The sequence below is a fragment of the Heterocephalus glaber genome, unplaced genomic scaffold, assembly GCF_053883595.1.
Source record: "Heterocephalus glaber isolate CG9 unplaced genomic scaffold, H.glaber_assembly_v1.0 deba00001608, whole genome shotgun sequence".
NCBI classification, from domain to species: Eukaryota; Metazoa; Chordata; class Mammalia; order Rodentia; family Bathyergidae; genus Heterocephalus; species Heterocephalus glaber.
This window is the reverse complement of record NW_028258379.1, coordinates 37608166-37635253: the sequence shown is the minus strand read 5'-3', so window position 1 is coordinate 37635253 and position 27088 is coordinate 37608166. Positions and strand designations below refer to the sequence as shown.

Genomic DNA, 27088 nt, shown 5'->3' with positions numbered 1-27088 from the left:
TTCACAAAAGCCCAGAACCTTATGGCCATTAAGCCATGATATATCAGAAATACATTAATGTATGGTGTGCACCCCTGTAATCCCAGCACCAGTGGAAGCCTGTCTCAAAGAAAGTATCTACTTCTCTTAGCTAGTTTCACTGGAAAGAAGGAGAAAGGTTAAGACAGTCCTTTAAAACAAAACACAACTGCGGACTGGGGATGTAGCTCAGTGGTTCCACTGCGTGGCTCAAAAGTGCAAGGAGCTGAGTTCAATCCCCAGTACCAAAAACAAAACAAAACAAAACAAAAAAACCCAAAAAAAACACAATTGGGAAACTGCGGCTGCAGGTGGCAGGAGAGCAAACCAGGCCACTCTAATTCCTTCCTAACTGCTCTGCTCCCAAGAGACCAAGGCAACCCCCTCATGCAGGCACAGGGCCTGGGGTCCCTTCCTCCTACCCTGCACTCCTTTCCTAGGCTCCTCCAGTCTCTGTTTTCGGAAGAACTGGACTTTCTGCTACAGAATTTATTTTATGAATTCTATTTTACTTAAAATTATACATCTGTGATCTTTTTTTTTTTTCCTGTTCTTTATTTTTTGGTACCGGGGATCGATCTCGGGACCTTGTGCTTACGAGGCAGGCAGCGGCACCACTGAGCTAAATCCCCAGCCCTTTTTTTCTGTTCTTGTAATAAATCCAAACAGTACTGGAAAGTAAAATAGGACAAAAATAGCAAAGGCTCCTGTTTGAGCCCGGCCTATTCTAGGCAAAACACCCACCCTGGGATCAGATCATCCTGACCAGTCGGTCGCAGGGGCCCTGGCCACAATCCGCCTTCTCCCAGTCTTGCCAGCTTCAATCTACCGAGCAGCAGCAGCTTAACTGAGACACCCCCCTCCCTCCCAGGGCCAGCTGGGCAATTTAAGCTGGGCCCTGTCCCCTGCAGCCCAGCCCAGGCAACACACCCAAGCTTAAAAGGCAGCCAGAGAGGCCTGAGGCAGCGTACAGACCTGCATCTCAAAACAAACTGTGCCATCTTATTTACTTCCAACCAATGTCAGTTATGGAATTAAAGAGAATGCCTCATCTTACTGTCTGCAAGGGTCTAAAATGCAGTCATCCAAGTTAGTAACACATTTACTACTAAAAACAAAACTGCTTTGGCTCTCAGAAGTTTCCCTAGAGAAAGAATAAAAACCACCGCTGTGACTTGGGCACAGGGAAACCCAGCTCTCAAGTCGAGAGCACTTTTTATAATGAAAAGAAAGCAAAAGTCCTTAAACTTACCTAGCAAATTCTGCCAGTTGTTTAGGGTCTGAGAGGTCAATGCCAGGTATCCCTCCGGGAGGAAGTTTCTTTCCTGTCATATACTCTGAATAGTCAGGAGGCGAGTTCTCTCCAATGATCTGCTCTTCAACCACCGTCTCATGGTCAATATCTTTTTTTTCATCTGCAACACATCATGAGATTTTCTTAGCTAAGTAAATACATTTTTTAAAAGCATACAAACTGCTCTCATTACATAGGGTGTTGCTATGAAGCCCAGACTGGCCTCGAACTGGAAGCCATCCTCCTGCCTCAGCCTCCCGAGTACTGGGCTAACAGGCGTGCGCCACCTCACCCAGCCTCACTAGCACTTAAGTCATCTATAGTCACCACTCAATTTCTTAACCGTGTATCCTCTGTCCTCAGTCTTTGGAACTCCCATTTGTGCCTGCTGGGTGCTCTCGAATCCCGTGGCTGTTAGTGCTCCCCTTACCCACTCTGGACAGCTACAAGCTGCTTCTCCACAGTGCTTTCTGGGTCTACCCTGCTGCTCCAACTGGCTTATTTTCAGGTGCCATGTTTTTCTCCTACTTGTGAGTTGTTTTTTTACACCACACACTTCCTGTGAACTACCAATTTGGTGATGCCAAGTGAAATGTGGTTTCTAAACTTGCACCTCTCCAGCTACCGTGTTTATCACTCCTTCCTTCCATGCCATGCCCTGTCCACCACCCTCCCTCATCACCTCTACCCCTGAAATTCCCAGTGAGCCCAGGTGTGGCCTGGGCTGTGTGACTTCCCTCCGACTCTCCTGCTGGACTGTGAGCTCCAGGACAGGCAGACTGGCTGCTTTGACCCTAAGTCCTCAGAGGTGTACTCAGAGCTTACACACAGTAGAAATTTTCCAAGGGTGTGGGTCTCTGCTTGCAGGCCTTACTAGCACCTCAAGTCCAGCTGGTTAAAGTGCCACGTCCCAGACGTCAATCTTCCTGGTGACTCCCTTCATCCTCTGGGCAAGCCCTATGGTCCTGTGCTGCGGTCCAGCCCACTTTCCGCTTCTCTGTTTTCCACCTGCCTGCCTTTCTCCCCGGGCCTGGTGGGAGGTGTCTGCTAAGTGGTTCCCCAGCCACACGCAGCCCAGTCTAAAGGCAGCCCCGCTTTACAGCCCAGCTCAGACCTCTGACTCTTCCTGTGAGCGCCTAGGTTACTTTCTGATAGACTGGCGGAGTCTAAATTACTCTGCTGTGAAATTCTGTTGGCTTTGCCTCTTAAGCTAAAGCAGAGCATCCAGGGGCCAAACACAGGCTACTACTTCAATGCCTAAAGCAGAAAACAGGGCTTCATAATCTTCAGTGCTGAAATTCTCTGCCTCTGAACCAAAACTGTTTGGCAAAGGGCAGGAACATAAGACCCCTCAAAAGTGTTTACTGGTTCACTCAACATTTACCTCACATCACCTTTTCACCAGTGTTTAAAAAAACAAGACTGCAAACAGACAGACCCCTGCAATCAATGTTCCTACCCCAAACTGCATACAGTTCTCCAACATGGGGAAGCAAAAATATGCAGTCAGGCTCACTGGGTATATATAAGTGATCACTAACAAGGTCCCAGACTCTCAGCAACAAAAAAGCAGAGAATACAATTTAAAACCCTAACGGATTCTCTACTTCCACCATTCTTTATTTCAGAAAACACAGATCCTTACAAGAAATCACAGGCTAGCAGGTGACATTTTACTAAAGGTTCATGCATGAGCACTATCTTAATTACTGTATGTATCACCTCTGAAGTAGGTGAATTTTCAACTTCACTTACAGAGGAGAAGCTGAGGGAAGGAAAGGGTAAGTAACTGCTCAGTGAACAAGGGGCAGATGGAAATCAAAGACCTATGTGCCCAATGGTGGCTGCCTTTTGTTAGGAATTAGAAAGCGCTAGGGACACGAGACAAGGTTACGCCCACCTACAGGTGCATCCTACCCATCTAAGGGTGGGTAAAGCAGTGTACGCCTAACCTAACCTAGCTGGATACACCGATGGTACAGAGTGCCTAGAAATCATCAGTTACAAAGTGGGCTCCACACTGTCACCACTTCCTTCCACAGGTCAACCTGCCCCTTATGCCATTTTCATCTTTTCAAGTGATACCGACCCACAGTGGTGGGTAGAAAACTATTGTCTTCACCGACAATTTATATTTCTAATTTTTTTTTAAATTGGTGGTACTGGGGATTGATTAAACCCAGGGCCTTTGCATTAGCTACCAACCCTTTAAAAAAAAAGAAAAAAAACTTCTGAGACAGGATTTTGCAACGTCACTACACTGCCCAGACTGGATTCAAACTTCCAGTCCTCCTGCCTCCGCCTCCGAGTGCTGGGGTTACAGGAATGTGCACTACTCTCAGTCAGACAACTGGTATTTCTGATACAAGAATGACCACAAAGTAGAGAGCCACACCTACCTAGAACGAGCTACTGATAAAGAACCCAGAGGACCTACAAGTTGGGGGCTAGGGATGCAGCTAGTGGTGGAGTGCTTGCCTAGCATGAATAAAGGCCCTGGGCTCGAGTCCCAGTACTGCAAGCAAGCAAGCCAACAAAAGCACACAGTTAACGAGGTAAACTTAAAGCAGAGGCTGGCGAGATTTTCTGACCTGTATCGGGGCTGGGGAGTATAGCTAACAGTACGAATCTGGCCTACTGCCTTTTCTCCACTTTCCATGGTTTCCTTTTCTTTTTTGTAATCCGGTAAAATACACCCAAACACAATTTCAACTATTTTAAAAATACAATTTGGTGGCATTATACACATTCACAGTGTTGTGTAATCATCACCGTTACCTATACAAAGCCTTTTCATCATCCCCAACAAAACTCTATTCATTAAGCAGTAACTTCTTCCCTCCAGGCTCTTCTAACCTCTCTCCTTTCTACCTGTATGAGTCTGCCTATTCCAAGGACCTCCTATACGTAGACTAACATAGCATTCAATTTTCATGTCTTGTTTATTTCACTAAGCAGTTTTCCTTCCATTGTAGCAAATATAAAATTTCATGAATAATATTCTGGTTTCTACAAGACACAAAATCAACAAAAATCAACCAAAGAGGTGAAAGATCTCTACAATAAAAATTAAAGAACACTGAAGAGACTGAAGACACCGTAAGATGGAAAAGGGGGCCAGGGATTTAGCACAGGGTTCCAGCACCTGCCTCGCAAGCGCAAGGTCCTGAGTTCAAACCGGGTTGGGGGGGCAGGTAGAGGCAGTGACTTCCTGAGCAACAGTCCCACAGCACAGGAGGTAAGAGCAAGAGTCAATAAGGGGACCACATCAAAGTAAAAAATTCCTGCACAGCCAAGGGAGACCTGCCAGCAACCCAGTGAAGAGACAGCCCCCAGAGTGGGTGGAAAGCTTTGCCAGCCACTCTTTTTTTTGAAGCAGGGTCTAGCTATGTAGTTCACACTGGCCTCAAACTCGCTGTGACCCTCCTCCCTGAGCCTCTTCTGACAGAAGATTAATGTCTAGAATATATACAGACCTCAAAAACACCAAAAAAAAATTAAGTAAGTGGGCAAATGAGTTGGACAGACACTTCTCAAAAGAAGTGCAAGTGGCCAATTGGTATTTCTAACACGTTAGCCATCAGGGAAATTCAAAGCAAAGTGCACTGAGATCCCACCTTACCCAGTGAGAATAAAACAAGTGCTGCTGAGGATGGGGAGGGAAAAACCAGTATGGAGGCTGCTCAAAAACTAAAGCAGGGCCGGGGACTTAGCTCAGCGTCACCGCTCCTGCCTCACAAGCGCAAGGTCCAGTAGCACACAACACACACACACACACACACACACACACACACACACACACACACACACACACACACAGGACTACCGTACGACCCAAACCCAGATGTAGTACTCCTTGCATACACCTGAAGGAAGTTAGTACACCATAGGGTTACCTACACACCTGTGTTTATTGTCAAGGCAACTGAACTGGCCTAGGAGCCTACCAACGGATGAATGGATAAATGTGGTACGCACACACAACGGGGTACTACTCAGCCATAAAGAACGAAAGTTAAGCAAGATAAGGCAGACTTAGAAGGTACTGCATGTTTCCCTTACTATGTGAAATGTAACTGTTTTATCTGTCTGGGGGTGGAGATGCTGAGCACATTTTTCTTTCTTTCTTTTTCATTTCCCAGAACCAGGGATCAAACTTAGGACCTTGCACTTGTGAGGTAGGCGGCACCACTGAGCTAAATCCCTGGCCCACATTTTTCTTTTTAAGAGCATTTTTCAAGTTGCCAGGCATGGTGACCCAAGTTTTTAATCCCAACCATCGGGAGGCTGAGGCAGGAGGAGCCCAGGCCAGCCTGGGCTACAAAGAGCCCCTGTCTTCAAAAACTGAAAGACTATTTTTTTTTTGGTACCGGGGATTGAACTCGGGTCCTTGTGCTTGCGCAGCAGGTGGCGAAACCACTGATCTAAATCCACACCCCGAAAGGCTGTTTTTTGAGTTGTGCTATTATTAAATGTCTCTATGTGAAGCAATTTAAGGATTCTTACAAGATTGTGATGAATATGTTAATAGCCTAATTGCAGTAATCAATATACAATATACATTTATCTCAAAACATGTTGAATATTCTAACTCAAATACATACAATTTTTGTCAATTATACTAAAAAAAATTCTTTAAAAAATCTAGCTAGGCCCAGTGGCACATGCCTGTAATCCTAGCATGTAAGAGGGCGAGGCAAGAGAATTACAAATTCAAGCCCACAGCATGACTACATAGCAAGACCCTGTCTCAAAACAATAAAACAAAACCACTAAATATTCTATGTGGATGTAGCATATTTTGTTTACCCATTCATCTACCAACTGACACCTGGGTTCTTTCTCTTTTTCTCCCCCCAGGACTGGTGTTTGAACCCAGGGGCCCACACATGCTAGGCAAGTGCTGTACCCGATCTATATTCCTCGTACATTTTTGACTCAGGTCCTTGCTCAATCATTCAGGCCGGCCTTAGACCTGCAATTCTACCACAGCCTTCCAGGAAGCTGGCATCACAGGCATGTGCCACTGTGCTGGGCTATGAGTGGGTTGTTCCTACCTTTTTGGGATTGTTGCTGTTGCTGCTGTGACCCCTGATGTGCAAATGTACCATCTACTTGTGTAAGCAAAGTTTGTTTTTTTTTGGTACCAGGGATCGAACTCGGGACCTTGCACCTGGGGCAAGGCAGGCGGCAGAATCACTGAGCTAAATCCCTGGCCCAAGCAAAGTTTTATTGGAACACAACCCTGCTTGTTTATGGATGGTCCATGGCTTCTTTCCTATTGAGGGGGCACAGACTTGATTAGTTATAAGAAAAACATGGAAATTCTGGTGTCACTTGATGTACAGAATGGGATTTTACTTGGAGGACATGGGATTAAGATGTAGCAGTAAGTGGCCGGGGATGTAGCTCAGTGGTTTTGTCTTCTGCTGCGCAAGCGCAAGGATCTGAGTTCGATCCTTGGTACCAAAAAAAAAAAAAAAAAGATGTAGTAGTAATTTTTATACCGGGAACAACTTCTGACAGCGAGTTTACTTAACAGGACCTACTGCCTAATAACACATTTTCAGCAGGTCTTTAAAACAAGTCAGACTGATCTTGGAAGAGGAATGAACGTGGCTAGGTAATGAGTCAGGTGGTGGGGAGGAGAGTTTCTCATGGGTGTTTCTCGGAGGATGGGGTCACTTGTGGGGACAGTGTGTAGATCTGGAGACCTCCTTGGCTTCAGATACCTGTGCACTGAGCAGACAGCCCTCCAGGAGGCACCAGAGACGCAGACCACATCCATTATAAAAAGCACAGAAGGGTATCTACTGCAAGAGTACACGGGAGGTCAGATGTGGTGGGGCATGCCTGGAATCCCAGCAATTTGGGAGGCTGAGGCAGGAGGATCCCCAAGAGTTTGAGGCCAGCCTGGGGTACACAGTGAGCTCAAGAACAGCCCAAACTACTTAGTGAGACCCTGTATCAAAAAAGCAAAGCAACAAAACAAGAGTACAGAGAGGGCTCAGACCTGAAATCCCACAAGTCTAATAAGACTGAAGGATAGAGGGCACCGCAAAGGAGCCTGAAGAGATCTGCCCAGAGGGAGGGAGGCAGGCAGCAAGCTCCACCCAGCAAAAATGTTACTAAGTGGTCCATAGTGAGTTTGAGGTCTGTCTCTCAAACACAGACAAGGACAGAGGCTTTGCTTTTAAAGACCACACACCCACACCCCTGAACACTGTCAGTGATACGGTGTTCCTAGCTCCAAATATCTTTCACTGATCTGATCTAAGTCTGAAATAATTCTGGTGGTTACGTCTTCATTACACAGAGTCTGCCCCCAAAACGTACGCACTTCAGTAGTTTGCCGTACTAATACAGGAAGCTCAAGGCCACTACTTTGAGCACCTCTTGTAATTGTAGAGGCCAAAGGTTAACTTGTATTAATCTCATGATGTCTCAATGAATTTAGTATTAAAATATTTACACAAGTTTTTCTTTTCCTGATGTATACCTTTTTTTGGTGGATTCTGTATTTAAGCGCCCTATCACACGGTTATAACTTATTCCTTAAGAAACAATGTACTGTACATGAGAACTAATTTGGAAAACTCCTTGAGACCAGTACACAAGAACTGTGAATAGGACCATTATTCAACAAACAATAAAATGCAAGAAAAAAAAGACATGACAAAAGATACGAGCTTCTACTACCAGAATAAAAAAGATACAAAAGGCTGGGGATTTAGCTCAGTGGTTCTGCCACCTGCCTTTAAAGGGCAAGGTCCCAAGTTTGATCCCCAGTACACACGACTGCTTCATTTCCACCAAAAACTGAACACATATTAAAGCAGGTCAAATAATCCCAATACTTGCTATCATCTGGTCATTCTTATTTAACTTTTGAAAGAAAGAGGAAAGAAAGAGAAAAGAAAAAGGAAAGAAACTTTTAAAGGTGGTCACAGGAGCACAGGCCTGCAAGGCCAGCCCTGAGCAGGAAGTTGCCAGCCTGTGCTGCACACAGATCACGGCCAGAGTGAACCACAGTGAGACCCCTTCTGCAACCACCACCTCCTCCTCCTCCTCTTCCCCGCAAAGCTCCACTGCAATCTACTTACAAGAAGTTAGTAAACCCAGTTACTACAACACAACTAGCAATGCAAATTACGGCCAACCTCAGAGTCGCTGCTTGGCCGCTAGCACACACAGTACAAGCGCTCCACCCCGAGCTGTGCCTGGGGAAGCCTGAGAGTGAAAGCATGACTCAGAGGGGTACAGAGGTGGGCACCGTCCTGTTGGCAACTAAGTCCAAACTGTCACTTTGGTGACTCCAGCGCTAAATGGGCACAAATGCCCTGGAACTAGAGCAGAGACTCCAGCTGGGAGCTCCAAGCAGCAAAATCCAAGAGCGCCCCTACGCGCAGAAGATGTGCTGAGAGGTAAGAATCGGTGTGTAAATACGGCGCTGGTCTGTACCTCTACCCAGAGGTCCAGGGTCCTTGTGTGCTGCCAATGCACTCGGCACTCCCAGGGCAACTTGAGGCAAAGCAGGAGACTGAAAACCATCCACAGCCAAGAAGATGAGACTGAGGACTGCGGTCCACAGACGCAGAGAAGTAGAGAATGCTGCTCCTCTGGCCCCTACACTCCAGCTCAGCAGGTTTCCTCAGGGTTGGTCAATGTCCAACAAAAAGCAATTAATAACTGACGCTTCTTCCTTCCAGAAGCCTCACTCTCCGAGTGCACGTGAGAGATGCTAGCTAAGCAGCTGCAGGCTGAAGCACACAGGCATGCAAGCAGTTTCTCACCAACAATGTAACAAACTACCACCAATCCGAACAACAGTCAGGCAGTGTGGTGCATACTTGTAATCCCAGCACACTGGGAGGCTGAGGCAGGAAGGATGCCAAATTCAAGCCTAGCCTGAGCAACTTACAGATTTAGCCAGACCCTATCTCAAAATAAGGGGGGCTTGGGGGATGTAGCTCAGTGCAAAGACCTTGGGCTCAATCTCCATAGCCCCCCACACATAAAACTACCACAGGCTCAGCGCCTGCCTCACAAGCACAAGGTCCCGAGTTCGATCCCTGGTACCAAAAAAAAAAAAAAAACCTACCACAGGCTGCTGCCCTCCATCACTTTCTGTGCCCTGCCCCTCTTCCTTCCTCCTCGGTGGTCCATCCCCTCAGGCACCCACTCGTGATGGCCTCAGGCCCACCCGCTTCCCCTTCCCGGCCGGCCAGGTGCTCTCCTCATCAGTCTCTGTCTAATTGCACTCCCTCCCAGCTCCAGGATTGAGAACAAGGATCTCTGGAGCCACTGTGTCATCCATCAGCTTCCCAGAAGTCCCAGAGCAGAGGCCTGGGTGGAGCTGGGAGAGGCCGAGGGGAGACTGTCCAGCACCATCTGAGGCCTAGGTCTCAGCCCCAGGCACCACAAGCAGCAACAACCAAAACCTAAGTGCCATTTGTAAGCCAAACCCTAACTCACGAGTAACAGCTGTGCCAAAGGCTCCACCTCACTGACCGGCAGATTTCCACCCTGCATTCGACACCTCTAAAAGCGGGACTTGAGCAGTCAGACAAGATAAAGTACAGTATTCTCCACCAGGCTTTACTGTTCTACACAGTGGTCGAGGTTTAAGAAAAGAAAACCACAGTAAGCGCGTAAAGAACTCAGAACAGTATAAATCCGTTAGGCCACACTTTGGCGTCTCCGTCAGCTCTAAGACAACACTGAAATCTGACCACACCAGCTAAAAGAGATCTAGTTTCTGACACTAACGTCGGAGCGTTACTCTTCCCATACACAGCAGCTCTTGTCTTGTGATGGCAGCAATCAACCCAAGTGCTCCATCCCGGCAGACACACCTGGCCCAAAGCTGTTCGTGTTTCATTTAGTCCTGTGAAAAGCCTGGTTTTTTTCTTGAAGTTTTTCCAAATATCAGATAAAGATAATACAATTTCTTTATTCATCTTGATTGCCGGGAAGCTCAGCAGGGTTGGTCCTGATGCCTTCTTTTTGTGTGTGACCTTGACTTCCCATTTTTTACCATTTACCTATGCATGTAGGCTAATTCTGTTTCCCCACCTTTCATACTAGGACACTAACTTTGCGGTAGCAACTCCATTACTTTTGGCAAAATAAACATCATCTACTCACCACCTAAACCTTTGCTGAAATGGGAGCTCGCTCAATACTCAGGATGCACAAAGGCAAAACCAGACATGACCCCTTGGGCATGGTGGCGCAGGCCTGGAATTCCAGCACTCAGAAGGCTGAGGCAGGAGGATCACCCTGAGTTTGAGGCCAGCCTGGGCTACCCAGGGAGTTTAAGGCTGGCCTGAACTACAAAGCGAGAGTCTATCTCAAAAGCCAAAACAAATAAATATATAAAATAAAAACTTTCAAGACATCAATCTTAAGGCTTTAAAGAACTGAAGCCTCAGACATTTCAAGTTAACTGTCTAAAGCAGCACTGTATGGGGAGTGCCCTAACTGGCATTTCAAGCTAGGTCTTCTTCTAGAGTCCACACATTCCCTCAAATGATCTCCATACTCTTCCCCAGGCTGAATACTCCTTTTCTACTTACAGTGGAATAAACCAGAATAACTTATTTTAAACTTTTATTAGTGCATGAGTGTAGCACACATTTACACTGCTGGTGTGCAGTTCTGGTGTACGTACATAACATATCCTAATCCCTGTTTTCACCCCCTACCCCCAATCTTGATCCCCCTCTCCTTTGAAAAAATCTCCCTACTTCCTATTATCTTTTATTTTGCTCTTTTATTTCTATTTTGGGTTTCCGGCAAGAGAAAACTAGTGGCATTTGAGCTTCTGTGTCTGATTTATCAAAATGATATTTTGGTACATGTCATGATTCTGCTTTACAGCACAACTTCCATCCACTCAATTATTTATCAAGAAGGCTATTCCAAGTTTGATGCTCTCTTAGATGAGAGGAGGCCACACCCGCAGAGCAGCTTCCCCTCCCGTCACAGCGGCAGTCCCTCACCCTACTCCCTGGTTCTATTTGAGGGGAATTAACTTACACACAAAATAGCCCCTAATGTTGGTTCTGACCATGCATGTTGTCCTACTGTTTTTTGGGGGGTTTTTTTTTTTTGGTACCAGGGATCAAACTCGAGTCCTTGCGCTTGCGCAGCAGGCGGTGAAACCACTGAGCTAAACCCCTGGCCCCTGTCCTACTGTTTAACTGCATTAGAAACCATCACGGAAAGCTAGTGACTGTTAGGATGTTACTAGAGGGCTGGGATGTGGCTCAGTGAAGGGCACTTACCATACCTGGCTCTGGGCTCAAGCCCCAGTTTAGGCAGGAACAAAGGAAGGAGGGCAGGAAGGGGAGGGAGGAATACATTGCTTCCTATCATCACACAGTGATGTGTAAAGTAGAATTTCTTTGCTATAAAGACTGAAAATGGGAGAGCCGAGGATTTTAGTTCAATGGCACCATGAACACAAGGTCTTGAGTTCAATCCCTGGTACCTCAAAAAAAAAAAAAAAAAAAAAAAAATTGAAAATGGGAGCTGGAGCTAGGTGTAGTGGTGCATGCATCCCAGCACTAAGGATGCTGAGGCTGGAGGATTGCCTTGAATTCAAGGCCAGCCTGGGCTACATAGTGAGCTCAAGGCCACTTTGAATTACAAAGTGAGACCCTGTCTCAAAAAAAGGGGGTGCTGGCCATGTAGCTTAGTGATACAGTTCACATGTTTACCTCCAATGTGAAAAAAATAATTGAAAACAAATTCTCTGACACCCCCCACTTCAATTCATTTTACAAAAATTCTACAATCAGAAGAGAGGCAGGCTGGGGATTCAGCTCAGTGGTTCCACTGCCTGCCTTGCAGGTGACAAGGTCCTGAGTTCGATCCCAGTACAAAAAAAAAAAAAAAAAGATAGGACAGGCCAAAGTCATCTACCTTGGCCTTTGGCCACTGTCCTTTACGGAGGAAATGGAATGCTATAGTGACTATGATTCCCTGAGAATGAGGGCTGGGGATGCACAGTAAGCTCAGTGGGAGAGCATTTGCCCAGCACATTCAGGGCTCAGGGTTCCATAAGCTCAGCATGGGCTGGGATATAAATCAAAAAGCTAAACATGGGCTGGGGATTTAGCTCAGTGGTTCTGGTGCCTGCCTTGCAAGTGTAAGGTCCGGAGTTCAATCCCTGGTACCAAAAAAAAAAAAAAGCAGGTAAACAGGACTGGGGATTTAGCTCAGTGGTGCTGCTGTCTGCCTCGAAAGCAAAAGGTACCGAATCCCCGGAACCAAAAAACAAAACAAAAAAAAGCTAAACACAATGAGCCCTACTAGCATGACACATTTACAACTAGGAAGTGGCTTTCCTTGTCACTGAAGTCCACCTCACAGAGTAACATTCAAGATCTGCGTACTCTTAATAGTCTAACAGTTACAAATCGTTATTTTTAATATCCAAGTCATGTTTCAGATGCCTAATTTTAAAAATACATGGGTTAATGGCCAGGCAGGGTGGCACAAGTGTAATCCTACCCCTTGGGAAGGAGGATGGCCAAGTTCAAGGCCAGCCTGAACAACAGAGCAAGACCTTGCCTCAAAAAAATCAAAAAAAGAAACATTCACTGCCCCAGGCACGGCAGCACACAGCTGTGCTCCCAGGGTGTACTCTGGAAGGCTGAGGCAGGAAGAAGGGGCACAGTTCTAGTCCAGCCCAAGAGGCGTGGTGAGACCATCTCAGAATCTAAAAAGCCTCAGGCTGCGATCAGTGTGACAGCCCTAGGTTCAATCCTCAGTACTGAAGAAACATGTTCACTGTACAAGGTATTTTGCAAATAACTTGTTATAATCTCTAAGTCTCTCAGCTTCAGAAAAGACCAAACCTGCAAAACAGACTTTAAGAACAAAGAGGACTCCCTTTGGTAAATAACCAGGAGTCTGCCAGAGACCGTGCTGTGCTGCTTTTTAAAATGTACTCTCTTCCAAAAGTAGAACTGCTAGTTTTAAGTGGGAGAAGCCTTGACCTTTTTCTGATTCAGATTTCGCCCCTTAGGACAAGGTGGCTCCTGCCAGGGAGAGGAAAGGGAAGGTCAATAACCAGAGGCCTAAGGGCACAGGGGTGCAGTGAAGCTCCCCGGATCAGGATCAGGTCAGGACTCCGGGCTGGGGCTGGGGCCACTCACTGAGGTCACCCCGAGGATATGATTCCTCGGGAGGCCTTTTTGGCATCACTCCATGGAAATTTACCATTATGGTATCTACACTTAGTGATAAACAGCATGGTAAAGGAAGAGACAGAATACCCAGAGAAATGGCAAATGGTCATGACATCATTTTTGGTGAACCATAACTTTCTGAACATATTAAACGGAGAAATTTTAAATACATTTTGATTTTCTTCCAACTTGCTGATTTAAAATCAGTGGTTTTCTGGTCCTGGATGTTTTGCTCAATCTAGCACAAATATATATATTTCTATATTCAGTCTTAATAGTTAAAATATCAACTACCTTACAGGTCACAATTTCTTACCACATGAAATCAAGATTTGAAAGCCACGTATGTTTTAAAAAAAATTTTTTTTGTGTGTACCAGGGCCATGTGTTTTAAATGCTTAGCTTTTATCATTAGCTCCCTGATTCAACCCGAAGGTTTAGGTGAGGGTTTGTCTATAATGAGCTCCACAAGACACAGCCACTCCTACACAGTAGGGATGAACACCTAGAGAAAACACACAACACAGTGTCCTAAATCTGCCAACATCGAAATGTTCATAAATTATCTATAAGGGAAAAAAAACCCTCATTAGCACTGGGGTCACTACATAAAACATAACTCATTGGCAGAGCCAGGGATTTAGCTCAGTGGTTCCAACGCCTGTCTCACAAGCTCAAGGACCTGGGTTCGATCCCTGGTACCCTCCCCCCCCAAAAAATACAAAAACAGAATTAACAGATAACTCATTAGGAATATTCAAAACACAGTTCAACTGTGATTAAACACTGAAGCATGTTTAGATTAAGGAGGCCTAATTTTCTCATCTGCAAAAGTAGTTCTTAAAGGAAGTACATGCTACAACCCAAAAGAACTTTGAAAACATGATAACCCAGACACAAACAGCCACATAAAATATCTGGAGTAGCCAGGCCTCGTGGCACAGGCCAGTAATCCCAGCTACCCTGGAGGCTGGGGCAAAAGGCTCATAAGTTCACGGGACCCTGCCCCAAAATGAAGACAGACAAGAGCCTGGGATTTAGCCCAGTGGTCCTGCCGCCTGCCTCGTAAGCGCAAGGTCCAAGTTCGATCCCTGGTACCAAAACAAAATGAAGACAGACAAGACAAGTAAAAAGGTCAGAGGCTGTAGCTCAGTGCTCTCTGTGTTCAATTTCCAATTCCCAATGGTAGTTGGACTGAAACAGGTAAATCCACAGAGACAGAAAGCTGGGTGTCAGGGGCTAGGGTGAGGGAATGGGAAGTGACTGCTAACAGGTACTGAGTTTCTTTGTGGGGAGATGAAAAAGTTCTGCGATAAGATAGTAGTGATATTTTGTTTGTTTGAGACAGTCTCATTACGTGGTTCAGGGCAGCCTTGAACTCATGGTGATCCTCCTGCCTCAGCCCAGGAGTGCTGGGATCACAGGTGTGTGCCACCATGCCTGGCTCTGATAGTGACTGTTGCACAATCTGCTGATATAGAAAAGTACTGAACTGTGGGAGAAATTATATCAATTTTTTTAAAAGAAAAAAAGCCAACCTCTCAAGATCCTTTCTGGTCTGAAACCCCTCAACATAGAACTACCAGGTTCCCCTGCTGCTGTTCCATTCAAAAGCTGTCCACCATGGAGAACTCTAGTCACCCTAAGTTCAAGGAAGATTGAATACAAGCAGAGAACCACAAAAATCCAAGTATTTGGTTTCCACAAACATGCTGACTCCCACTAAATTGTTGACATTAAACCAAGAGACGTTAACACCTAACTAGAACCTTGAAAATCCCCTTTATGTACAATTTTTAAAATTTAATTATTTTTTTTCAGACTGGCCTTGAACTATGTAGCTAGAGGCTGGGCTCAAACTCAAGGCAATACTCCACTCCTAGCAATGTACAATTATTTTTTACTAAGGACTTTCAGGTAACTCAGTTTGGGGCCTAAGCAAAATTGTGGCCTATACCTGTAATTCCAGCACTGGGGAGGCTGTAGCAGGAGCCTCACCATGAGTTGGAGGCAGGCCTGAACTACATGCAAGACTCCGTCTTTAAAAAAAAAAAAAAAAAAAAAAAACCAAAAAAAGGGAAAAAAACCCAAAACCAAACAAAATCGGTGGTTTAACAGCTCATTCCCTCCCACCCATAACTAAGGGATTAATTTAACGGAAAAACAGCATGGTTAAAATCTTTATGCCTAGAACCAAATGAAATCACGGATAGAAAAGCAATTAACACAGTGCCTACCATATCAACACAAACCCACAAAAAGTCTAGCGTTAAGAGTCAGCTTTGGTGTTTTCACCTACCACTGTATCACCCCATTTCAGTTCTGAGATAGGAAACTTCTCAGAACTCGAACTTGACCCAAGCACAGCTGACCACAAAATAGTGAGCTTATCTTTGGTAATAAATTCTAATCCACAAGGACAAAGGGATAATGTATCACAAAACACATCTGAGGAAAGAGGCCATCCTATGTTACCCTCACCTAAATGTAGGTTAAAATAACCCCAAGCAGCTTCCTGCAAATCCCAGCACTAGGGGAGCTGAAGCAGGAGAATCACCCTGAGTTCTAAACCAACCTGGGTTACATAGTGAGTTCAAGGCCAGCTTAAGTTATGTACAGAGACCCTGTCTCAAACAAGTAAAAAAAAAACCCCAGGGGCCAGGGATTTAGCTCAGTGGTTTTGCCTCCTGCTGCGCAAGTGCAAGGACCTGAGTTCGATCCCGGATACAAAAAAACCCCCCAGACTGTACATCTTTGTAAGCAGCCACTTTTACTAAATGCTGACTTCAGTGTAAATTAACCTACACGAGTTAGGCCCCTCAGACTTTCTCCTCTACCTAACGTGACAGACCACACTTCATGAGGCAGCGTCATACACTACCAAGTTTCTGGGTCTGGAAAAGTGGGTCAACAATCTGGTAACATTACATGCAGAACATAAAAAATATACTGGAAATCCAACGCGACCACACCACGAGATAAAACTTAAGAGTCATGTGGTTGGGGCGGGGATTTAGCTCAGTGGTTTTGTCGCCTGCTCCGCAAGCTCAAGGACCCGAGTTCGATCCCCGGTACCAAAAAAAAAAAAGTCATGTGGTTAACACACTTTTGCCTAAGGATCTGAATTCAAATGGTATCTTGAGCAAACTCCATGTCCAGGCTGGCCTCGAACATGCCATTCACCTGCCTCTGCCGCCTAGCAGCTAGGATCACAACCCTGGATACTACGCCCCGCCTAACAATCTTTTAACAAAGATCACGATACTTTAGGGCCCTGTCCAATTCTAAGAATTTATTTTTTATTTTATTTATTTATTTACTTTTGGTACAGGGGCTCGAACTCGGGTCCTTGCGATTGCAAGGCAGGCGGCGGAACCACTGAGCTAAATCCTCGGCCCTCAATTCTAAGCATTTAGGAAGTCGTTTCAAATTATAAGATTGGGGTCCCAACCTCGGCATCAAACCGAACACGCCCGGTGCTGGGCTACGTAGCGAAGGAAGGTCACGGCCGGGGTTAGGACGCGGCCCTCTGGCTAAGCAGCAAGCCCCGCTCACTAGGCGACACCGTCTCTCGGGAGCGCAAAGCGAAAACAAAGATTCCACACGCAGGCACAACCGGCCGCCGGTGCAAAGCCGTGCAGGAACACGAAACGCAGCTTTCTAAAGGCCTTTCCACGGGAAGCAAAGCGAGAGCGCTTCGCCAGGGCGGGGCCGCCGCCCGCCACCCGCCCCCCGAGCGCAGCGTTCGCAGGGACCGAGGCACTGACACGGCAGGGTCCGCCCGGCCCAAAACCGCGCCGCCCCTCCGAAGGCCCTGGCCTCGGCGCGTCCGGAGTCGCAGGGCCGGGCGCGGCGCCCCCAGAGGCCGGTAGAGAAAGAGTGCGGGCCGCGGCCGCGTCCCAGCGCGAGGCCCGCCAACGCCCGCCGCGTCCCGCCCGCCCCGAGAGCCGGGCGTGGGGCCGCTGGGAGGGCGGAGGCGGCGCGTCCGGAGAGGGCTCCTGGGGCCGTGCGCCGGCCCTCCCCACCCTCCGGGCCGCCGCGCCGCGCGGCCCCCGCGCCAACTACGCCATTGCGGCCTGGCGCGCCCCTCCCCCGCCCGCCGCCATCTTGGGCCCGCCGCCCCCGTCGCCGCCATCTTGGGGCCGCCATACTGGCCCGGGCGGAGAAGATGGCGGCGCCCAGCGCACACATAAAACATGGCTTCCCTTCAAAACAAAAACATCCCGGGCCGCGGCGCGCGGCCGTAACTCACCTGACGACCACATGGTGACCGAAAACTCGCCCTCCAGGGTCTTGATCTGCACCTGCTTCTGCTCCCACTTCTTGCCGCCCGGGTCGGCGCCGCCGCCGCCCGCCGCGCCGGCCCCGCCGCCCAGGTAGCCCTTCTTGCCGCCCTTCTTGCCGCCGCCCTTCTTGACGCGGCCGCCGCCCGACGACGAGCCGCCGCCGCCGCCGCTCTTGCCGGCCGCCGCCACAGTGACCAGCGTCTGCTCGATGTAGTCGTCGTCGCCGCCGGCGGGCGCGGGTACGGGGATGAGAATCTGGTCCTCGAAGCCGTCCTCGGCGCGCAGCCCGTCCGAGTCGTCGCCACCCACCACCTCCTCGCGCGTCTGCACCAGGATCACCTCCTGGTGGTGGTGCACCTGGCTCGGGTCGTCAGTGACCAGCGGCTGCAGCGCGATCATGGGCGGGTGGTGGTGGTGGTGGTGGTGGTGGCCGGCGTGCCCGTGGCCGCCCCCGCCACCGTGGTCGCCGCCGCCGCCGTCCTCGTCGTCGTCGTCCTCCTCCTCCTCCTCGCCCACCACCGTGGTCTCGATGGTCTCCACCGGGATGGTCTCCACCTCGATCTCGTGCAGCTCCACGATCTCGGCCGGCATCTCCGAGCCGTCCGTGGCGATGTAGAGGGTGTCGCCCGAGGCCATTGCCGCGGCGGCCTCGGCGCGGGGGCTGCGGGCGGGCGGGCGAGGAGGCGGCCGGCCGTGGGGAAGGAAGGAGAGGGAGGAAGGCGGCGGGCGGGAGGGGGGAGAGGGGGCGGGCGTCGGGGGAAGGGGCGGGCGCGGCGGCCGCGGCGGGGCTTCCCCGCCTCCCGCGCTCGGTGCGCCCCGCGCTCGTCGGCCGCTGCTCGTCCCGCTGCCCGCCTGGCCGCGCCTCGCCTGGCCGCGCCTCGGCCGCCCGCCCTGGCCGCGCCTCCTCCCGCCCTCCGGGCCGGCGCCTGGCTTCCCTCTTCCTCCTGCGCCTCCGCCTCCTTCCACACAAATACCAACTCCTCAACCCGAGCCCAGATCTCGCCGCCGCTGCCGCCGCCACACTCCTCTCGGGCTTGGCCTCGCGAGACTTCCGCTCTGTCCCGGCCCCGCCCCGCCTCGCTCCCACTCGCTGGGCCACGCTCTCGCTCCTCCCTCGCTGCCAATCCTGCGGCCTTGCTCGCCGCCATGACCCCGCCCCATAGCTCGGGCTCCTACCGGATTGGGGCCGCTGGGGTAGGGGGCGGGGAGGCCCCCACGCGCGCTGGCTGGCCCGGGGCGCGTGACGTCAGCGCGGCGCCGACGCCACCGCTCAGTGTCGCGCGGCCTCCGCCCTTCGCTTTGCAACAGCGACAAAAAACGGTGCCTGGGGCCCGGGCTGCACTCGGGTATGGGGCGTCACCGCTGCAGCCGCCGCCTCAGGATCCGGTGAGCGGTCCGCGCGGCCCCGGTGCACGGGGGCTGGCGGCTGGGGAGCCAGGAGCGAGCGGGCGGCCGGCACTGGGGCGAGGCCCGGGTGGTCCGTTGCCGGGGTGCGGGGCGGCCGGCAGAACGGTCGCCCCAATAAAGTGGTTTGACGAGCAGCGCCTGTGTTTGGCTTTTCGCGTGGTCGGCGCGTGCTCTTCGCGCGGGGCTGCGGGGGGAGTGGAGGCCACGCGGACCAAGGCGGGCACAGGAAGATGTCGCGGCGCCCGCACCTTCCTCGGGCGCAGTCCCCGCGACGGCCCGATCGCGGCGGCAGGCGGCGGCGGAAGCGGGTCCCGGGCCGCTGCTGGCCGAGGTCCGTTGTTCTTTTGTGACCCGCGGAAACCTGAGACGGATCCGTTTGGGTACCTGTTTCCTGTAGGTCGTGGACTTGCAGGTCCGGCGGCTCACGGCGCGGGCCGGCGATCGATTGATCGCTCGCTAAATTTCCTCCCGCGCGTTCCTTTTGCTCTCTTTGATAATTCAGTATTGGGGGGGGGTGCTGGGGATCGAACTCGGGACCTTGTGTTTGCGAGACCGGCGCCGAAACCACTGAGCTAAATCCCCGCCCCCCAAAATTCAGTATTTGTAAGGCCTGTTCCACCTGACAGCTGCCAGTGAGCTAGATTTTTTTTCCTGCCACAAATTACCGGCAAGTTTTCTGCTGAGTAAGATGTATTGCAGCGAAGTGCTTTTGCTCTTCCGCATCCCTTTGGTCGTTCTGGCAGATTAAAGCAATACAAATAAAGACGTCCTGATTTTTAAGAAAATTGAAAACTTGAGGGCAATTCTGTGTGTGCTCATTTGGCCATTTAACTCTCATGTGCGGTTGTTGAGCCTTAGAATTCTCATTTACTCTTGTCCATTGGAAGAGTGTTCTGCCATTGAGGCCCATGATTATTCTGAACTGTTTAACACATTAAGCCTTAGATCCATTGTTAAAACAAGGGGTATCTTACTGGGAGCTACTAGGGAAGTTTTCCATATTCTAATTTAAAAGGTGACTTTATAAACTAATTATATCTTTTTTCTTTTTCTTTTTTTTTTTTCTGTTTTTTTGAGACAGGATTTAGTCCGGGGCTGCTTTGAACTCAAGGCAGTCTTCCTGCCTCAGCTTCCCGAGTGCTGGGATTACAGGCGTGTGCCACAGCGCCTGGCTCTACTCACAGTGGACCCTCGAGTTGACCGGCCTTATACACAAACAACTTGGGTTACCACCAGAATTTAATTGTAGCTTAATGACCAACATTGTGAGTTTCGACCTGAGTTCCAGCTGCTTGTGCAGTTGTAAACAAAGACTCTATGCCAGAGCCAGTCTGAGTCGAGATGTGGTGTTTGTGGACATGATTTCAGTCAGTGCTTTATATAATCGCTTCGATTACTGCTATCAGAATGGCCCCCAAAAAGCTAGAAAGGAAGCTAAGGAAGGAAGGGAAGGTCAAGAAAGCAATCACAATTGAAAAGAAGAAAGAAATTGTGGAGAAATATGAGAGTGGTGTGCGTGTTACCGATCTGGCTAATATGTACAGCATGTCGAAATCCACCATCTCGACAATCTTACGGAGAAAAGATCTGTATAAGGAAGCTAGTGTGGCTAAAGGTGTTACTCAAATTAGTAAGTCTCGATCAACAGTACTAGAGCAGGTAGAAAGGCTGTTACTAGAGTGGATAAATGAAAGGCAGACGACAGGTTACATCCTATCTGAGTCTATCATCTGTGAAAAAGCTAGGGCGATAAATGCAGATCTTGTAAAGGACAATCCATCAACGCGTGATAATGGTGAAACATTTCGTGCCAGTAGGGGGTGGTTTCACAATTTTAAAGCGAGAACTGGGGTTCTTAGCGTGACTAGGCATGGTGAAGCAGCCAGTGCTGATAAAAGGGCTGCTGTTGTAGCAGAGTCTACAGGCCCACAGGTAGACAGTGGTGATGTTAAGGAACTGGTGGAGGAACACTCAGAGGGATTGTCTACAGAGGAACTTCAGAAAATTGCAGCTGAGGAGCTTTCTGAAGAGGAAGGAGAATATCAACAATCAGTGCAGCAAGGTTCTTCCTCTGAAATAAAGGAAATCCTAAAAAAATGGACAAAGCTACAAATATTTGTAGAGAAGACCCACCCAGACAGAGAAAAAGCCAATCGTTGCATTCACTTGCTTAATGACAATGTCATGTCATACTATAGAACAGTGTTAAAGAAAAGACAGAAACAGACAGCCTTAGACCAGCTTTTAGTCCTGAAAAGATTGAGACCTAGTGAGCCTGAAGCAGGTCCTAGTGGGCTGCAGACTCTCCCAAGGAGAGAAAGGACACCAGAGAGCCAGATTCCTCATGTTCTTATGGAAGGGGCCTCTCCTTCCAAACAATAACCACCTTCCATTTCATCCTTCCTTCCTGCAAGCCAAAGATGTCAACTTGAATGGTGAGTACAGTATGAAATTGTTTCTGGTAAACCAGGCATATTCTGTAACTTTGTTGAATGCTAGGAAGATTATTGGTGTTTCTGATAAATTATGCACATTATACAACCCTTTTATTATGCAAATGTTAGGTGAAGGGTGCTTTGGGCGTTTCGGAATGCATTATGGCTATTTCCATTATTTCTTATGAAAAAAATAGTCTTGACCAACAACCAACTTGAGTTACAACCAGCACTCATGAATGAATTGGGTTCGTAAGTCAAGGGTCCATTGTACTGGGACTGAACTCCTGAGCTGCAATCCCAGTCCCCACCCACCTACGCACTCCCTTTTGTTGTTGTTTTTTTTGGTATCAGGGATCGAACTCCGGAACTTGCACTTTCTAGGCAGGAGCCAGAACCACTAAGCTAAATCTCCAGTCCCACCCCTTTTTTTTTTTCAAAACGGTTCCAGGCTTGGCTCAGATTTGGTGATCCTCCTGCCACAGCTGCCCAGAGTGCTGGGATTACAGGCCTGAGCCACCAAGTCCTGCTCTAGATTTACCCTCCCTCTCTCCTTTCTTTTAGACAAGGTCTCACTGTGTAGTTCAGGCTGGCATTGAATTTGCTCTGTAGCCTGGAGGCGACCCTCCTGCCTTAGCCTCCTGAGTGCTGGGATTACAGGAGTGGGCCACCCTGCCCACCTTGGATTTGGTTTTTTAGAATACTGTCTTAATGTAAGGAGTGAAAAATAAGACTAGTTCCTCTTTGCATCTGAGCTTTAAAACCTGAGTGGTTCCCCTTGGAGTGCTGTACCTACACAATTTAACAAATCAGATCCATTGTTTGTTTGTTTATTTTTTGGTACCGGGGATCGAACTTGGGTCCTTGCGCTTGTGAGGCAGGCAGTGGAACCACTGAGCTAAATCCCTGGCCCTAAATCAGATCCATTGAATTAAGTTATTTCTCACTTCATAGTTTATAAACTCGGCATAAATATTTAATTAATGAAAACTAATGTTTTATATGGCTTATTGCTTTTAATTTCTTTTCCCCACTCTAGTTGTTGATGGTAAAATCTTTTTAAGACATTAAGACTTGGTAGATACAGGAAGCCAGGGCAGAGCCATGAGCAGAGGCCCAGGGCTCCTTGGGTGCATGTGTGTAGTCACAGCTGCCTGTCTGCCTGTATCCTCCGGCTCTAATGCTCTGTTGGCTGTGCAGCACAATATGTAACCAGTAAAGCTCCCTACTTTCCATTAAAAAAAAAAAACGTGGTAGAGAGCAAGGGAAGTGGGAAGTACTCATTAGGCCATCCACCTTCCACATCAGGCTGTGGATGTTCCCAGGGAGGCGGAGAAAGCTGAAAAGGGTTATATGATGAGGGAGGGACAGGTGAGAAAGCACTAAGATGGTCCTGGTCATGGCCCTAGTGCCTGCTCCAGGAGTTCAGCAACCCTTAAGGTTGCTGTGGTGGGTGATGTTCTTGGCTTTTCTGCTTTAACTGTGCAGCATCTCATCACTAGACACACAAAAACGTTCCTGTCTGCCTCCATTTGCTGCTAAGTCAGAGTCAATTTAAAAGGACAAGTTAAATTGCAGTTTCAGGGTCATAAGACTTGAAAGGTGGGGATAATTTCACCACTTTCATTGGGCCAATGAGTGTTTCCTGTGAACTTCTGGAGGTCTTTTATTTTGGCAAAAAAAGAGAAAGAAATCATCATAGCCAGGTGTGGTGGCTCACACCTATAATCCCAGTACTCAGGAAGCTGAGGCAGTGGGGCTTACTGCGGGTTGGTGGCCAGCCTGGGCTACATAGCAAGACCCTGTCTCAAAAAACAAAACAGAAAAGAAATGATTATTGTTACTGAACTTAACTGGTATTTCTCTTAAACCGGGATGCTGTTTTCCTCCCACCTCTCTGAGCCAAGATGAGGCTGGTCGGTCTGCAGAGATTCCATGACCAGGTTGAAGGTACCATGACAGGAAGGTCTGCATGATAGTGCTGGACCGTTGGTGTTTTGAAAGCTGCAACTTTCTGCAAAGCTTCCAGTGTACTGGGAAAGTGAACATGGACATCTGTAGAAGATGAGTACTGGAAGCATCACCACAGCCCTGTAAAGCTTTCTAGAATCTCCAAGAAATCCGAGCTCACTAATGGCTGAGGAGATGTGGTAACAAAGAGACTGAAGAGTGTGCCCTTCGGTCACCTGACCCACACGGCAGCAGGACAAAGATGTGGACTGGAGCTGAGGACCCACTTGAAGTCTGTGAAATCAATGTTATTTCCCAGGGGTTCTTTTTCAGAAACTTTTTGGTTAAATGATCAAAGTTGATTTAAGACCCTGTGGTTTTAGGAAGGGATGACTGTGGGCTCAAGAATAAAGGCTGTTAGGTGAAAGGTGCCTCGCACTTCTGTTCTTGCTTTGTTTAGATTATTGTTATTGTTACTTACTGGGTGGGGAGGGGCTAAAGGTTGGACCTAGGCTTGTATGCCTGCTAGGCAAGTGCACTCCAGCCAGTCTCCATTGGTTGTAGACAGTCTGACCATTAAAGCTGATTCTCCCTTTTTTTTTTGTCACCAGGGATCAAACTCAGGACTTTGCTCTTGCAAGGCAGGTGCAGTGCCAGTGAGCCAAATCCTCTGCCCCTCTCATATTTATTTTGATAATTGGGACTGGTTCAAGCACGAAATGCAAGCTAAACAGTTTCCCCTCACCATAAACTATTTTGGCTGCCTCATGAAACTGCGTTCTGATTAGTTCTAAAGGCCACTCCATTTGCAGTTCTTCAGGTAGGAATTTGTAGTTAACTGTGAGAGCCAGGCATGGCAGCTGGGCCAGTCCCTTCGTTTTGCAGAAAACACTGGTGCACTCCAGGTCACTTGGCAGGCGGTGAAGGTAGAAGTGGGGCTGCCTAAGAGTTGGACTCTCCTACCTCTTGCTGGGCTGCAAAGTAAGTTTGGGTGGTAGGACCCAGCTCCAGTCAGATCCATGGCTCGTTTCCAGGGAAATGTTAGAGAAATCAGGATGGAAAATCCACATACATGTATCTAAGTTAGTTACCACTCATTGGGATCTGTACATGTAAAATGAAGAAACAAGGTGTATTTTCTTTATTGTCTAAACTGTTGAGGTTTGGTTTTGTTTTTCCCCCTTTGGTGGAGTCTTTAGGACCAGGATACTAAAGGAATAATTTTTTCCTCCCCAAACCAATGGGCATAGTAGGTTAGGAGTTTAAATTGTGGCAAGTAACCTAACTATATGTTAACAGGTGAGGTCCCATAGTATATGTAAAAACCTAACTCCCTTCATGCATTATTTATAAGGCCTTGGTCAAATTCTCTTAGGCCAAGTAGTTTATTACAATTAGTAAATCCAGTTATTGTCCATAAGTATGAGAAAAGTTGAGAATGTGTAAGTGAACGCAATGGTAGAGGATCCTTTAAGCCAGGCATGGTGGCTCTGGGAGGATTGCCTTCAGTTTGGGACCAGCCTAGGCTACATAGCAAGACCCTGTCTCAAAAAAAAAAAAAATTAACCCACGGGAGCTTTCCAGGCCACAATGGTTTTCACTGCAGTTACAGCAGTGTGGAATGGCAGGAAGTGGACTCACTGCATCTGAGGAGCACTCTGAGGTCCTGGTGGGGATTGACTGGCTGGGTGACAGGTGTGTACCATGGCTCTGAGCACAAATGCCCAGTATTTAGTTGTGCAAGTCCTAGGAAGAGGTGGGGAGTTTGGGGATAGAGGGGCAATCCTAGCCTAGTAAGGGGAAGACCTCCCTGAGGGAAAACTGAACGTTGTGAAAGGTGAGCAGAACACGAAGTGCCCAACCCAGCCCTTGGCTGCAAAACAGCCTTTTAAAATGTTAATTTCTGTATGAAAAGGAGGTAATGAGTCAGCGGGTAAGTTTGAATATTTGAGACCAGCACTGTGTAAAAGGGCTGTGTTTAGCCTTGAGAATCACCAGATTAATTCCCTGGATGGCTGCTCGTTCTCAGCAGTTGGTTACCGACATTGGGTCCTACTTTTTAATCTTTACTCCTTTTTTATGAGCCATTACTTGTCCCAGGTTATCCCTAGGAGTTGGGATTAACAGTGGAGGGCAGGCTGGGATGTAGCTCAGTGGAGTGTGTTCCTAGCACACGAAAGGCCCTGGGTTCCTGGAAATGGTCTCAGTCCCAGCCCTCAACAGTTGCAGAGGTTCTCAGCTGCAAACTCACAGGTGAAAGAGCAGGCTGTGTGGTGAAAAGCTTGAGCCCAGGTCCTGGTTCTGCCATTTATCATCCGTGTGACCATCAGAAAAGGCTGTGGTTTTTTGGTTGGGTTTGGTTGAGACAGAATCTCTCTATAGCCTGACCTTGTACGCACTGCCTCAAACTGGAAGTGATCCTCCTGCCTCAGCCTCCCAAGTGCTGAGATTACAGCCGTGTGCCACCATAGCCAGCTTATAGTTACTTAATTGCTTCTTTGGCTACAACACTATTAAAGAGGCGAGGGCCAGGGATTTAGCTCAGTGATTTCGATGCCTGCCGTGTAAGCCCAAGGACCTGAGTTCAATACCCCGTACCAAAAAATAAAAAAGGAGGCAAGGTAGGCAGCACATGCCTGTATATCCAGCACTCAGGAGGCTGAGGCAAGAGGATCGCAAGTTCAAGGCCAGGCTGGGCTATGTGATGAGACCTTGTTTCAAAAACCAAAAAAGTGCAATGTTTGTGCACTCAGTGCTAGTTCGCCTTCTGTTACAGTTGGGGTCTGGATGTCCCCCCAAAGCCTCACAGGGCCTTAGACTTGATGGAGAGTGTGTGAGGCTGGAACTGGTCCGTGGTGCAATGCTAGGCCCAAGGGCACCAGGACTAAGGTGAGAGTGCTCCCGCCCTAAGCACCTAAGCAGCCTGGGTGGGATGACGGGCGGAAAGACGCTGTTAAATTCCTGTTATCCTTCGGCCTTGTGCACGCCGCATGGCTTCTCCTCTGCGAGGCCTGTTTGCCATCCCAGCCTGGGAGCCGGCTGATTATGGACTGAAACCCCTATGAACTATGACCCAAATAAACCCCTTCCTTTTTAACTTTGGGTGTCAGGTATTTTGTCTCAGCAAGGAGAGAAAAGTAAGACCCCTTCCTCCCCGGCGTCCTCATCCCCACCACCTGTGTGTGATTTGCTTTCGGGCAGCAGTGAGTGACTGGGGGCCTGGAGCTCCCTTGCTTTCTCAGTGTGGGCCAGATGCAGGGGATTGGCTGCGTTCATGGGGCGTTTGGGGTAGCTCAGAGCTGGGTGGACTCCTGCTGAAAGGAGAACAGACACAGTCGTGGGTGGCATCCTGCTCACTTCCGAGGAATGGCTCAGGATGTCCCTGCAGTATTTTGCTGAAGTGACACTGTTGTGGCCACTCAGAGCACGCGAATCTCCTAGCCACTCTGGTGACACCACGTCAAAGGCAGCCTTTTCCTGTGGCCCTGAAGACCCGGC

At 48.6% G+C, this 27088-nt stretch overlaps 1 protein-coding gene across 2 annotated transcripts in view; it reads right to left on the bottom strand.

Moving 5' to 3' along the window:
* Yy1 (YY1 transcription factor) overlaps positions 1 to 18860 on the bottom strand; it is a 32299-nt gene extending 13439 nt beyond the window's left edge. The window contains exons 1-2 of one of the 2 annotated variants that reach the window (XR_002389342.2): positions 17765 to 18860; positions 1271 to 1433 (exon numbers count right to left, since the gene is read on the bottom strand). Coding sequence is in view for 1 of the 2 variants with exons in the window: in XM_004836966.3 (XP_004837023.1) it covers positions 1271 to 1433; positions 17765 to 18434 (833 nt within the window). In the remaining variant the exon portion in view is untranslated. The remainder of the gene's footprint in view (positions 1 to 1270; positions 1434 to 17764) is intronic. The other variant, XM_004836966.3, reaches the window with a different exon arrangement.
* Between the last annotated feature and the right edge of the window lie 8228 nt (positions 18861 to 27088).